This window comes from Monodon monoceros, unplaced genomic scaffold (assembly GCF_005190385.1).
Source record: "Monodon monoceros isolate NGI ecotype Baffin Bay Population unplaced genomic scaffold, NGI_Narwhal_1 Super_Scaffold_16, whole genome shotgun sequence".
NCBI classification, from domain to species: Eukaryota; Metazoa; Chordata; class Mammalia; order Artiodactyla; family Monodontidae; genus Monodon; species Monodon monoceros.
The window spans coordinates 97,443,814-97,458,437 of NW_021703772.1; the positions used below are offsets into that span (position 1 = coordinate 97,443,814).

Genomic DNA, 14,624 nt, shown 5'->3' on the forward strand with positions numbered 1-14,624 from the left:
TGGGGCTTTAACTGCTCCTCAGAGAGGCTTTCTGCCAGCCTTCCTCCCTGCCCTCCTTCTAACTTAATTTCAGCGCTGGCAGGTACAGCTAGTTCTTTGGGGGATTTGTGATACAGCTTGATTCGTGGCTTTTCCTACTGATGACTTATTAAGTGTTTTAGGGGGAGTGCATGGTCTTACCCATCTGCTTTTCAGATTCTGTTTTACCAAATATTGTTGCTGTTTCTTCCTGTTCTGTTCTCTCCATACTTTGGGGATTATGCCTTAAAAAATTCTCTGTATTGGTGCTTTTAATAGAGAAAGAGCAAGATTAGATATGTGTGTGTTCAGTTCACCACGTTTTCCAAGAACAGACCTGTTTTTTGTATCGTATGAACTGTGTCACTTCCCAAGTTAATTTTAAGATTCTTCTGTAATTTTAGATATTTCTGTCATTTGAAGGATTTGCTCAGTTTTTGGTTTGGTTTTGTTTTGGTTAGATGAAAGTGTGGGCATTTGAGCTTGATTGAACACTGAAGATAAAATGTGTGAAAGAATAAGGGGATATTTATTATTGAACTGCTAAATTTATCATAAATAGTAGAAAGAACTGTTTCTAGAAGGAATGGGTTTAGCACTTCATTTTTTTTTAAAAAGGAAATTAAAATTTTTTTGACAAACCTCTTTGGGCTGCTGTGCTTTAGTTGGCTACATTCCCTATAAATTTTTCAGAAGAGAAAAAAGATATTTCTTCCTTGATAGCTACTTGCAGTAATACTAAGACCTGATCAAGGAGCAGTTAAGCAGGACTAATCCTTTTGCTGCAAGTGAAAGAAAAGTCCTAAAGATATTAATAGGGACCCTAAGTTGAGCCTATTAGTATTAAAGTATCGAATAAATCTCCAACACTTTATTGTTAATTTATTCTTTTTTCCTAAATTTATTTAAGAAATATTCATTGCTTGCTTCTCTACTGTATATTATTCTACTTGTTCTCTCTCACCTGGGGTTCTGCAGCACAGCAGTCCGTGAGCTTTTTCAAAGGATACTTTCAAATCAGACTCCATTTCTTCCTAAATCAGGAATTCTGTGGGTAGATCCCAGGGTATGTGAATACTTAAAGGTTTATAAATATTTTCTTTTGTATATTCCTGATTAAAAATTACTGTGAGGAGGACATACAGGTACATAGCACAGGAATGAATGACCCTATCCCTGCCTTTTGCTTGCTCGTGGTATAGCAGACAAACTGTCTTAAAGGTAGAAAAATAATTACAGGAAGGTTAATCTCATGTGTATGTGTGTGTCTATACATTATTGTTTTAGGTGAATACTGAAGAAATGGCTAACAAAGAACCACGAAGAGAATTTGAAAGTTTTATATCAATAAGTTGATAAGATAACATTTTCAGGATTCCAGTTCTGCTCATTCCAGTTAACCATCAGCTAAGCCAGTCCCTGCCTGTAACCTGAGCTTGCCTATAAATGGCATAGGAAGGCAGCCAAGTTGAGCTATATTTTCCCATTTTTCCACAGAATACAATACAGACCACCTCTGACAGATAAAACATTCCCTAATCTGTAGGTTGGGTTCTTGAGACTCAGTATGAGCCACATTTTTATACCCACTGTCTAACCCTGTTAGGGGTTATAAACACTCATCAGCATGTTTCAGAAAATCAGATTTTGACTCCAGTTTCTTTTCTCTTACTGTGGTAGTAGAGGTCAGTAGAACCTTTGTTAGTGGTATTTTACTTTATGTAAATTAAAATATTTTCTGTCATTATGCTTCATTACTCAGGTAACATTAAATCTCTCCATTGCGTGTCTACTCTCTAAATAACTTAAAACTAATTTAAAAAATTGTAAGAACCTGACACATGCCTGATAATTATCAGTCAAGCTATGGAATCAGTTTAATGAACAAAGGAATGTTGTCTCTCCCATTAAGACAACCTAATTCTAAAAATGAGAGGCCAAGAGAGGTTGTTGGCAGCTCATTTTCTAGACAATATTTTAAATTGTGTTCATTTTAATAAAGTACACCTATTTATTTTTGACAAATTAGAGCTAGATTCTGACCTTTTATTTTAATCTAGGAAAAATCCCTTCTAGCATTTCCTTTCCAATTTTAACGACATGGCAACTTACACATATTTTTGAAAAATTTTGGTAAAATGAGATCTTTGTTTCGGAATACAAGTTAAATTCTGAGATCCAGCATTTGAAAACTTCTTTATGTTTTTCTTTTTTGTGGTTCCTCTCAGGAAATATACAGCCTGATGTAGGAGGGCTATAGGCATGCATATAAAAATAAATGATGGGTAAAAAGGAAGCTTTCCCTAATATTGTTTCTCCTTGTATCAGACCTCTTTGTTATATATAAAAATTAAATTTAAAATTATTTATTATCTTTAACCTCATTCCATTTCTGTAATAGTTTAAATTGTCAAACAACTTTCCATCTCAAGCCTACCCATCTAATCAGTCTGTTAAAAAAAATATTCTGGAAAATGTATTGTATAACGCACATGTACTTAACCACCCCAAATAAACACATAACTAATATTTTAACATTTTTCATATATTTTTTAAGTGAAATTAACTACAGAAAGAATACCTTCCTCAGACCCTTTCCTTTCTCTACTTCCTTTTCATCCTTTCTTCCTCCTGAGGTAATCACAGTCATGAATTTAGTGTGTTTCCAGTCTATGTTTTTAAATGTACATGTATCCATAAGAAAATATATTTTAAAAAATTTGCATATATGGAATCATTCAAGTTTAAAAAATGCGTGTCACTATTTGGAAATTGTTTATTTTGACTATGAGTATATCATCCTGTGAATAATACAGTTCATTCTTGTTATTCACAGTAGATGTTATATAAAGTTGCTGTAAACACTGAATTAGTGAATGCTGAGCCACTGCTCCTAAGGGAAATGCAGAGTTAGGGTCCTGTGAGGCTCAGGCTACAACATTTTTGTCACTGAAACACGTAACCTTGTTTTATGTGTGTTTCTGTTTAAAGACACATTTTAAAATAGATATTATTGATTTATTAACATTGAGCTCAGGGTCAACAGCACTATATAATTCGTGCCTAAATGAAACTTATCTAACACTGTATTTTCTCCATAAGGCACATCACGGCCTTCTTGTGCTTTAGGAGCAGCAGACAGTACTTCACACTATCCTTGGGGGTCATTTTTAAACAGCAAAATCACCGACAAAAATGGGAGAACTGTGGCACTAAGAGATCATGAAAAGGAGACTTATTTGTAGTATAAAAGCTGAAACAAGAAGGCAGAGCGTTGCCTGGTTCCACCTGAGCTGTGAATGTGAATGTCAGCTCCAGTTTTCACAGCTCTGCACATGCGCATGTCCATGTGAAAGCACCGCAGATACAGATTTCAGGGTTACAAATAACTTTAGCGAGTAGGCAAATTTGCAGATAACCAAATCCATGAATAATGAGGATTGACGGCACAGCATTTTATTTATTTCATACCCTGCTGGTGGACTTCTGGGTTGTTTTTACTCTTAAAAGCAAAGCTGCTATAATTTTATGCCTTTATGTAATAGCACATGTGTGGGAGTTTCTTTGGGGTTTGTTATAAGAAGTGGAGTTAGCAGTGGTACATTTTAAATTTTATTAGATGTTGCCAGATTGTTCTCCAGAGTGTTTATATCAATGTATATTCTCATCAGCATTGTAAAGTGTTGCACAGATTTTTGCCAGCTCATAGTATGTTTGGCTTTACATGTTTGCTATTCTGGTGGTTATGAAATGGTATATATGATCATTATTTTAATTTGATTTCTTCTGAAATCTCTGATTTCAGTGTCTTTAATTTGAATCAGAGACCAGAATTTATGGTTTTTAGAAGTCCTTTTATTTTTGAACTGAAAGCTTTCTTAATTTTTTATTCTGATATTTAAGTCAGTAGTGGTCTAATCTCTGTCATATGTCCAATTTACTTTTCAGTTTGCTAATCCAGACTTTACTCAGCCTATCTCAGAAGTTGTAGATGAAGTAATTCAGAATTGTCCTATTGATGTCAGACGTCCTCTCTACAAGGTCAGTATTTACAGCAAAATTGTTATTCTAGGTCATACATTTTAAAAACTTCTCTGTTTTCTCTCTTGGTGAATGTAAATTTAAAAACACCTCTCTTCAAAGGGGTATAATAGGATTTTAGTTCCGTTTCTTGTATCTTTAAAATTTTTTCTTCTTTCTCTTACATAAAAGTTGTATTTATTTATTTATTTTGTCCACTAATACAGAATATTGTCCTCTCTGGAGGTTCAACCATGTTCAGGGACTTCGGACGTCGCTTGCAAAGAGATTTGAAAAGAACTGTAGATGCCAGGCTGAAATTAAGTGAGGAATTGAGTGGTGGTAGATTGAAGGTTGGTTTTCTCAGTTATTGGTGGGAGGGTTGAGGGTGCCTTGATTATTATATTGGGAATGCAAAATGTCTGCCAACTTTCTTTTATTTAGAAAGATAAGAGGAACCTGAGGTATTCTAATGGAAAGTGGTTAATTTTATAGATTCATATTCATGATATTCTCGGTCATTCCATTCCTCTAGGATATTACCTACATTTCTGGAAAATATTCTTGGTTATAGCCACGAGAGAGATTTTTTTGATATCTGTCTCAAACAGATAATTTATATATAGTAGATTCCTTGCATATTCCAGCAATAATATTCTTTATGGGTCCACAAAATTTTAAATACCTTTTACAGCGGGACAGCAAAGCAGAGTTGAGAGAGAGAGGCGGTTGTGTGGTCAAGCCTGCTTTCACAGACTCTAGCCTCTCCCATACAGCCTCATTAGTGTGAAATCAAATTGGTGGTTCAGCAAAACAACCTTTCTGTTACGTGTCCTGTAATTTTGGGCTTGCTGGCAAAAGGTCAGAATTAGCCTTAAATTCTCAGATGACTGCTTTATGTATTTATAAGACAGAATTTCAGTAAATTTTGTTTCATTTTCGTTAAATGTGTGATATTGAAGCAAAACATTGATTCAGAGGACATGTTGCTAAGTAAAACACATTTTATTCAACTTGGAAAACTACCAAGAATGAGGGCTTCATCTGAGACTACCGCAGTCACTCAAAATTACTTAAACGTAAACTACAACACTCTTGTATTGCTGCTTGTTGCGAAACTGCATGACAGCTGTTTTCAGCCCCTAAATTTTGATTATCTTAAACTTATCCCTTGGAGTACAGTAAAAAGTACTTGTTTAGTTTGTAATGACTCATTACGAATACATGAAATGACAAAAGAAATGCTGTTTTTGAAAACAATATTTCAGTAAAGTAAAAATGTTTAAAATATTTTTAAGCTTGTATATTTCTAAATAAGAAATGAGAGGGCTTCCCTGGTGGCGCAGTGGTTGAGAGTCCGCCTGCCGATGCAGGGGACATGGGTTCATGCCCCAGTCCAGGAGGATCCCACATGCCGTGGAGCGGCTGGGCCCGTGAGCCATGGCCGCTGAGCCTGCACATCCGGAGCCTGTGCTCTGCAATGGGAGAGGCAGGAAAAACCTGTATACTAGAGTACTCTGCCTCCTTCCCTTTTATTTTACTCAGTAGTCATTTTTATAGATCTTCATAACATCTTTATGTATTTGTATTTAAATCTGGCTTTATTTCTTGTCAATCCAATTTTAAATGGCAGCCAAACAGCTTTTTTTTTAAACAAAAAAAGCCAGATCTTTTTATGACATGTAAGTTTTAAAATTTTTTATTTTGACATAATTTCATGCTTTAAAAAACTTGGCAAAATCTAGAAGAAGATTCCTATACATTGTTCTCCTAGATTCCCCAAATTTTAGCATTTTATACTAGTTTTATTATTCTGTTTTTATAAATATGTCTATATGCAAATACACACATATACCTTTTTCTGAACTATTTGAGAATGAGTTGCAGATATGATGGCCCATTACCCCTAAATATTCTATTGTGTATTTCCTAAAATTACAGTTATCAACAAAATTAACCTTGATACACAATATTTTATCTAGTTATAGACCTGATTCAAATTTCTCCTATTATTGTTCTTTATAGAAAAAGGAAAAAAATACATTTATTTTATTTTTTCCTGGTCTAAGATTCAATCCAGGATCACATGTTTGAATTAGGTATCATTTCCCTTTAATCTGGAAAAAGTACTCATGTTTTTTATCTTTTATAACCTTAATATTTTTGAAGAGTACAAGCAACTTATTTTGCAGAATCTTTCTCAGTTTGGGGTTGTCTGATGTTTTGTTATGATTAGGTTCAGATTTTGCATTTTTGGCAGTAATACCACAGAAGTGATGTTGTATTCTTTTTAGTGCATTGTATCACTAGACACATGATATGATTTGTCCCATATGCTAACTTTGATCACCTGGTTAAGTGTCTGTCCGGTTCCTCTATTATAAAGTTATTTTTTCCTTTATATTTAATAAGAATCTTATGGGGAGATACTTTCAGACTATGTAACTATCCTGATTTTCATCCAACTCTCACCCACTGGTTTTAATATCCATTTTTCTTTCCTAAAATAGTTATTACTGTGGTAGCGGCCAAATGGTATTTTGCAAATTCTGTCATTTCTTCTATGTTTTATAGTCTCACTTTACTGTAAGGAAGAGTATTTCCTTCCACCTCGTTCATTCATTCATTAAGTTATATCTATGAACTCCTGATTTCTCAGTTATTCTATATGCTGTATCATTAATATCATTGTGATATAATATCAACATATCATTATACTATTATTAATTTTGATGCTCAAATTTTCTCAGATTTGGCCAGTAGGAATCATTCAAAGGTGGTTTTTATTCCTTTTGTTGTGGCCCCAGTATTCTTCAGGCACTTCCTTATTTTCTGGAACAGCAACATATTGCAGGTTCATCTTGTACTTTCTCTTCTCCAGTCTTGTAATCAGCCATTTTGTTTCAATGCACCCTTGTTCCTTTTAGTGGAGAACGCTATTAAGAAACAAAGTTTTATGCTATACATAAAATAGATAAGCAAAAAGATTTACTGTATAGCATGGGGAACTATATTCAATATCTTATAATAACCTCTGATGTAAAATAATCTGAAAAAAATATATATGAATCACTTCGCTGTACACCTGAAACTAACACAATATTGTAAATCAACTATACTTCAATTAAAAAAAAACAACAACCAAGAATTGGACACTAGGTATATTCATTGCTACTGAGGGGTCACTGCTTCTAGGCCTTTTTGGCAGTCAGAGCTAGGATACGTGTGAGTATCCATCTATATCTAGTTGGCTCTATTTATATAAATTAAAAACTATGGATTCATACTGATAATGCAAGTTCCAGAACACCATAAGGTTCATTCTAGCCTTCTACCTTCCCATATTTGTAATGTTCTTCCCGGACAGTGAGCAACCTGGCTTCTGTTTTCTATAATACATTTGTTTGTGCTCAATCCTGGAATACGTATATAGTAATTTCAGAATTATTAATCCATACCACTGTGAGAAATAGACCCACTAACTGGAGTTCAGTGTTTGCTTAGTTTTTATGTTAAGCCTGAGGACATAGCCATAATATTGTGTTCACAGATTACCTGGGTTAGTTCCTTTCCCTTACTTCAGTGTGGTTATGTTTCTAAAAAAATAATAAAATTAGCTTAATTTGTTTTTGTTGTATTCTGTTTTGCCATGTGTACCCCTCCCCCCGCATCTTTTAAAGTTTTATTTACTTATTCTTGAGTATGTACATCTAAGGTTAAATGATACAGAAATTGTTGTATGAATTTACCATTGAACTGATCTTACTATGTCTCTTATAGCCAAAACCTATTGATGTACAAGTCATTACACACCACATGCAGCGATATGCAGTTTGGTTTGGAGGATCCATGCTGGCTTCCACAGTAAGTGAAATGAAGCTTACTTTACAATTTGATTTTTTTTTTTTAAGATAAAAGAATTTATCAGTACTTATACAATTTAAAAGAACAAGAGGAATTTCTTAAATTTTTATATAATATTGTTCAGGGAAGTTATTGAATAGAAATGTACACAGTATTTTAAAAAGTGGAATTCATTTGGATTTATTTTCTTTTTGTTTGTTTGTTTGTTTTTTTAGAGTGAGCCTTTAAAGTTTTAAAATTTATCTGTAGGGAAAAATTTTTTAACCCTGTGGTAATACAGATATCAGAAGGTCATTGTTTTTTCTGTGCAAATATTTAAAAGCATTAAGAGTTACGTTTCATCACACAGGAAGTATGATGTTCTAAACTGAATAAAGGGAATTACTAAGATCCCTCTCCCCAAACCAAAACATCTTAAAACCCCTTTAAAAGATATTTTAACATTGTTAGCCTACTAAATAATGGTGCTTTATCCTGTAAGAACTTTTATCTGAATTATTGAAAACTATACAACCTTGGATTGAAAACCATTTAAAAATAAGAGGTAAAAGTTATTTTCTTCCTTAAATTGAATTGTCTTCAGTTGTGCCGTATAAGCTAGTTGAGTGTATAATTTTGCCCTTTGAGAACCCTCCTGCACTGTTGGTGGGAATGTAAATTGATACAGCCACTATGGAGAACAGTATGGAGGTTCCTTAAAAAACTAAAAATAGAACTACCATGTGACCCAGCAATCCCACTACTGGGCATATACCCTGAGAAAACCATAATTCAAAAGGACACATGTACCACAGTGTTCATTGCAGCACTATTTACAATAGCCAGGACATGGAAGCAACCTAAATGTCCACTGAAAGATGAATGGATAAAGAAGATGTGGCACATATATACCATGGAATATTACTCAGCCATAAAAAGGAACAAAACTGAGTTATTTGTAATGAGGTGGATGGACCTAGAGTCTGTCATACAGAGCGAAATAAGTCAGAAAAGAGAAAAACAAATACCAGATGCTAACGCACATATATGGAATCTAAAAAAAATGGTACTGATGAACCTAGTGGCAAAGCAGGAATAAAGATGCAAAAGTAGAGAAGAGACTTGAGGACACAGAGGGGGAAGGGGAAGGTGGGATGAAGTGAGAGAGTAGCATTGACATACACACTACCAAATTAAAATAGATAGCTAGTGCGAAGCTGCTGCATAGCACAGGGAGCAGTTCAATGCTTTGTGACCACCTAGAGGGGTGGGATAGGGAGGGTGGGAGGGAGGCTCAAGAGGAAGGGGATATGGGGATATATGTATATGTATAGCTGATTCACTTTGTTATACAGCAGCAACTAACACACCATTGTAAATCAGTTATACTCCAATAAAGATATAAAAAAGAAAAAAAAAAACTTTGCCCTTTGAGAAATGAGATAACAGAGCATGGAACAGTCTGTCCATACCATACCATGAGTGAGGAAAACAGGTTAATCTAGAAGTTGTTGTAGCATGACTAGGAGTAGTTTATCTGTAATTTAGATTAATGCTGCTGCTTTTCTTGATTCACTGTACAATGTGGGGAAAGCCTCAACAGAATGGTCTGAGCATTTGTGATTCAACCTTCCATTCCTCAGAATTTCAAAATCCCAGGAGAAACAGGTGTTGAGGAGGGGGATGGAGGGACTCGAGTTAAATGTTCCTTTTCAGTTTTGGTTATAGACTTAAAGCTGATTTTGAGTCATGGTTGCTAGAATTTCTAAGCTTTGTTCAAGTACCATGAATGGACTAATAATAAACATTTTAGATTTAACAAATCTATTTTAAAGCATGTGGAAAAGTGGTAAATTTTTGACCTTCACAAAAATATATGCTTTTATTTGCAGCCTGAGTTCTACCAAGTATGCCACACCAAAAAGGATTATGAAGAAATTGGACCTAGCATTTGTCGTCACAATCCAGTGTTTGGAGTCATGTCGTAAAATTGGCTTCATAGTTATTGGGGTTAGGGAGGTGGGGAAGAAATAATCTTTCTGATTACCTGTTTTGTCTGGATGGCTGGTTTTGAGGTTGTAAACCTGACTTGAAATAATAAGACCAAACATAATTATACAGGAATATTTTAATAAGTATATCAACATGCGAATGTAGAGGAGAGCCAAAATGATTAAGTGTTTTTCTTTAGATTGAATATTTGAATCTTAACGTGTAACAAAAAGAAGTGGGTTTTAGTTCTTTCTGTGCCCTGCTATTTTGTATATTATTGAATTATCCAAGATTTGATGGGATTTATCGGTATGTAGATAGCTCTATAATGCTTGAATTGTACACTCTGAAGTGTGCAATGCAAGAGCTTGTTTATATTTCATACTTTTTATACTTTGAGGAAAAAAAGTCAAAGAAAAACTAGTATTTGAGGGAAAAAAAATGACCAAGTAAAGGATAAATACAAAAAATAGCCTGTGAGACTTGGCATACACACACACTCATGGGATTCCAGTTATTAGGAAGTGCTTCCGTACCCTATGCCCCCCAGTGGTTTTCTTTGCAAGTGCTTTTGGAACTAAGAAGCTAGTATCTTGGATTAACTGATGCCTGCTAGTGCTTTCTGATTACTCGCATTCTGTTTCTCGCTTTAAAGGAAAAGTAAAGACAAGACTGTTGGACCAGTATTGCAGTTCTGCAGTGTCATTTCTTATTAAAAAATGAATAATTTGATTACCCAAATTGGTATATTTAAAGCCTAACACCATTCTAATAAAGGCACAAATTTCTTTTTAATACTTGTTTCAAGCTCTTTAATCTCTTTATAAGTTAACTAATAAATCTATTTTCTTCAAACCTCTGCAGTAGTTCTTGAAAAATCACAACAGTTGGTTAGCAAGCTGACTTTTTTATGTGCTCTAAACAAATAATTGTGAACTTTTAATATGTTGAGTGCTTTCATTTTGATAACTGGATCTCCATTTGATATTTTCATTTGTATAACTCATTTGCAGTCTGAAAGTTTTTTTAGTGCCAGTCCCTGACATATCATGGAAAGTTAATTTTCATTGCATTTTAAAATATCTGGATCATGAAGAACAAGTGATGAAAATAAATTAAAACTGAATTACCTTTTCTGTTTTTTTTTAGAAGCAGTGTCATTCTACTTTGTGTTTATATATTTACATACTTTTTTATTTCTGTTGAGATAGGATTCATTGAAATCTCTGTAATGTATATGGTAGAAAATTTCTTATGAACTTGAAATTTTATGTTATTTATAGAAGACTAAAATGGGAGATGTTTTATAGGCTTTTAGAACTTAAGCAGTAATACCAGTGAACACTTGAACTTCATTATCCGTGAAAATAACACACAGGGTTAATATATATATACCTCTGTCCAAAAGTTGAACAATTTCATTGTTTTTGTTGTTTGTTTTTAATATAAAGATAGAATTGGGGAGTAAACGTTAGTTTTTATTTAGAGTGAATCTGGACATTTAAAATTATATTAATCATTTATGTGACTCTTAACCCTTTGAGTGGGGGAGTCAAGAACATACTGTGTGTCTTGTAGTGGTGATAGTATCAGGGTCACAGGTCTTCTTCTACTTGAAAAAGTATTTCATGAATGTTGTAAAAAAAAAACTGTTCAAACAGTACCAAAGAGTACATAGTGAAAGTAGATTTCTTTCCTACACTAGCCTGTCTCATTTTCTCATCATTACACTGTTAGAATGTCTTACGTGTCCTTGTAATTTTCTGTGCATATAGAAATGACTATAGCTCCCTTATTTAACACAAATAGGAGCTTACTATATATGCTGTTTTGCACTTTGCTTTTCCAAAGATTTTTTTTTTTTTTTTTTTTTTTTTTTTGCGGTACGCAGGCCTCTCACTGTTGTGGCCTCTCCGGCTGCGGAGCACAGGCTCCGGATGCGCAGGCTCAGCGGCCATGGCTCACGGGCCCAGCCGCTCCGCGGCGTGTGGGATCTTCCCGGACCGGGGCACGAACCCGTGTCCCCTGCATCGGCAGTCGGACTCTCAACCACTGCGCCACCAGGGAAGCCCTCAAAGATCTTTTGATACAGAACTAAATTGATAAGCATTGAAGAATTCCTCCTCCTGGCCCAACAAAGTATTATTAGTATTGTCATAAATGTCTTTTCCATCTAGGATGGTTGAATAGTAAATAAGCAAGCTTGAAAGACATGTTTACAAAGCTGCAGATTACAGTCTCATGCATACTTTAATAAAGATGTTCTTAACTATTTGATATGAAAATGTGAAGATCAGAAATTTTGCTTTAAGCTTAAACTTATTTGGGGAAACAAGAAGACTCTAAACTTTTCCTGTATGTTTCCTGATGTATAATATGATAGAAACAGTGCTATTTATTTCTTTACATCTCTCCTGTCATTATATATCATTTCTTCTATATATAGCACCTTTGGTTATATACGTGTAGAGGTTGGCCAAGTGAATTAAAATCTGTAACACTGATTTGATGTCAGACTGCATGAGCGTGCTACATTTGAAGAACACTAGACTGAGGCCGGAGGTGGAAATTTTTATTCTGGTTCTACAAATTGATAATACAATTCCTCCAACTTTTTTTGTTGTTATTGTTAAAACATGAAAAATATATTTGTATAATCATGGACATATTGTTTGAACTTTCTGGACCTTAATTCAATTTATAATATAAACGTAGTAGTGTTATCTGGATTTAACAGTGCAGTTTTTATGAGTTGTGAGAATATAACCTAGCCTTTTCAATTAATTCATGTGTGGTACTAAAGATGTCATCGAAGGTCTCCTTTCTAATAGGCAGGGCTTTGATCAATTGGGAAATATTAATGGACAGAAGTAAAATAGATGGTGGCTATCTAACTTGATGCCTACTCTTTAGTGAGTGCGGCTTCACCCTTAAACATTAGTAAATGGTGTAGACTGCAAGTTATCGCCCTCTTCATTCGGGTCCTTCAATACAATTCTTTGGTTTGTTTTCAAAGCTACTTTAACAGATGGAAATAAATTGTTCCTGCAGTTTCTAGAAATATCTTCAGAAATAATAAAATGAACTATAGGGATAATAGGCTATTATGTTCTTTATTCTTTACTTAATTTCTAGAGAAGTCCTAGAGAACAAATCTATATAAATAGAAACTTTATTCTTTCAGATAATCCTAAAGGCGGTACCAGAGTACTTGTAACAATATTGAGGAAATTATTTGTCATGTAAAAAGCTTATTTGTATCATTGTAGAGAGTGCTGTTGTTTCTTTAAATGCTGGACTGATCTGTCAGTAATAAAGTCCAGTGTATTTCTGATTTTCTTGCCAGCCCAGCTCTGACTCCTGTGACCCTGTACTCCCTGTTGTTTTGTAATTAATCATCAATAGACTTGAGTACCTTGGATAGCCCTATGCAGTCTCATCTTTTAACTGTTAGCACCCAGAATCCCAGCTTAGGTTGAATGGGCACTAAATATATTAGCTAACATACTCACAAACCAAAATATGTGCAAACTCTAGGGGTGAAACATTCTCCCATTCATATTGGAATCCTGTGTTTTAGAACATATTTCCGTGTAATACCACTTAGTCTGTATAGTTGACCAAGGACAGAGTTGTTAGCGAGAAATTATAAAGAACTTTCACAGCAAGTTCTGAAAATAAGTACTTTATTTTTGTAATTAGGTCTATACCACACCTAAATTGACCTTAAGCAAGAATGTCTAGATTCTGCTTGTGAGTATGGAAAGTTTTTAGACTTCAGTGGAAACGGATTTCTGTTACTCATTGTTAATAACTCCTTAATACTGTAACATGTTCATCCCTCTTCCACATAATTTGTTTTTCAGCATACCGGAACTTTAGTTATAACCTGCTTGGTCCTGATAAAATCTTAACAAAAACAAGTTAAAATCTGTGGTTGTCTTTGGTATTCTCCATGCTATAACCCAGTTTAATTGATGCATTTGGGACCTGGAGTTGAAATAACACCTACTGGAATTCAGAATTGCATTAACATTTCTCCAGTGGTCACAGGAACAGAAAAAAAAAAGAAAAATAGAATGAATGATTTAGAAAAAAATGGCAACTTGGGGGGAAAAAAACCCTGAAAGAAGAAAATAAGGAAATTAAAAATTAGGAAGAAGAAAGGTATTTTTCTGTCATTTTGATTTAGCAAATAATTATTCTTTACTGTTTTCCAGTGTTTCTTCACTTTTGGTGACTTTTATATATTACATTAAAACTAAGATGCTGAGTCAAAATAGTTTCAGTTTTATTCAAACACTGCAACTCATTTATACTACCTATATAGTGCATCAAGTCTGGGGCTTCTAATCCCAGAGGCGTTTCTTGACTACATACTATGGTTCAAGCACTGCATGAAGATGAATAAAACATTATGTCCTGAGCTTAGACGCTAATGCATTAGTAAGGATGCTCTCAGAGGAATGAGGAATATTTTGCCCAGAGTTTTAAGAGACATCATCCTAGCTTAGAATTTCTTTTCATAAAGATGGTGGTGGTGGTAGTACTGGTTTTTAGGAAAAAATAACTCAGCTAGGTAAAGGTGAAAGTTATAAAGTGTGGCTACGGTTTAAAATTATTATTTTGTGTGCGCCTGAAATTCTTTATTTTTGATAAATGTTACCCAATAATAGTCAAAGTAATTGCACAGTAGGGTCTGTCTTATTCATTTGATATTTTTAGTGCCTTACATATTTCCTGGCACATTG

The 14,624-nt window shown here is 34.3% G+C and overlaps 1 protein-coding gene across 1 annotated transcript in view; it reads left to right on the forward strand.

Annotated features, from left to right (window-relative positions):
- The window catches only part of ACTR3 (actin related protein 3), a 57,559-nt gene extending 46,556 nt beyond the window's left edge, over window positions 1-11,003 (forward strand). Inside the window, exons 9-12 of the mRNA XM_029224951.1 lie at window positions 3,967-4,059; window positions 4,266-4,391; window positions 7,819-7,902; window positions 9,774-11,003. Of these exons, the coding sequence (XP_029080784.1) occupies window positions 3,967-4,059; window positions 4,266-4,391; window positions 7,819-7,902; window positions 9,774-9,869 (399 nt within the window). The 3' untranslated portion in view covers window positions 9,870-11,003. The remainder of the gene's footprint in view (window positions 1-3,966; window positions 4,060-4,265; window positions 4,392-7,818; window positions 7,903-9,773) is intronic.
- The last annotated feature ends 3,621 nt before the right edge of the window (window positions 11,004-14,624 follow it).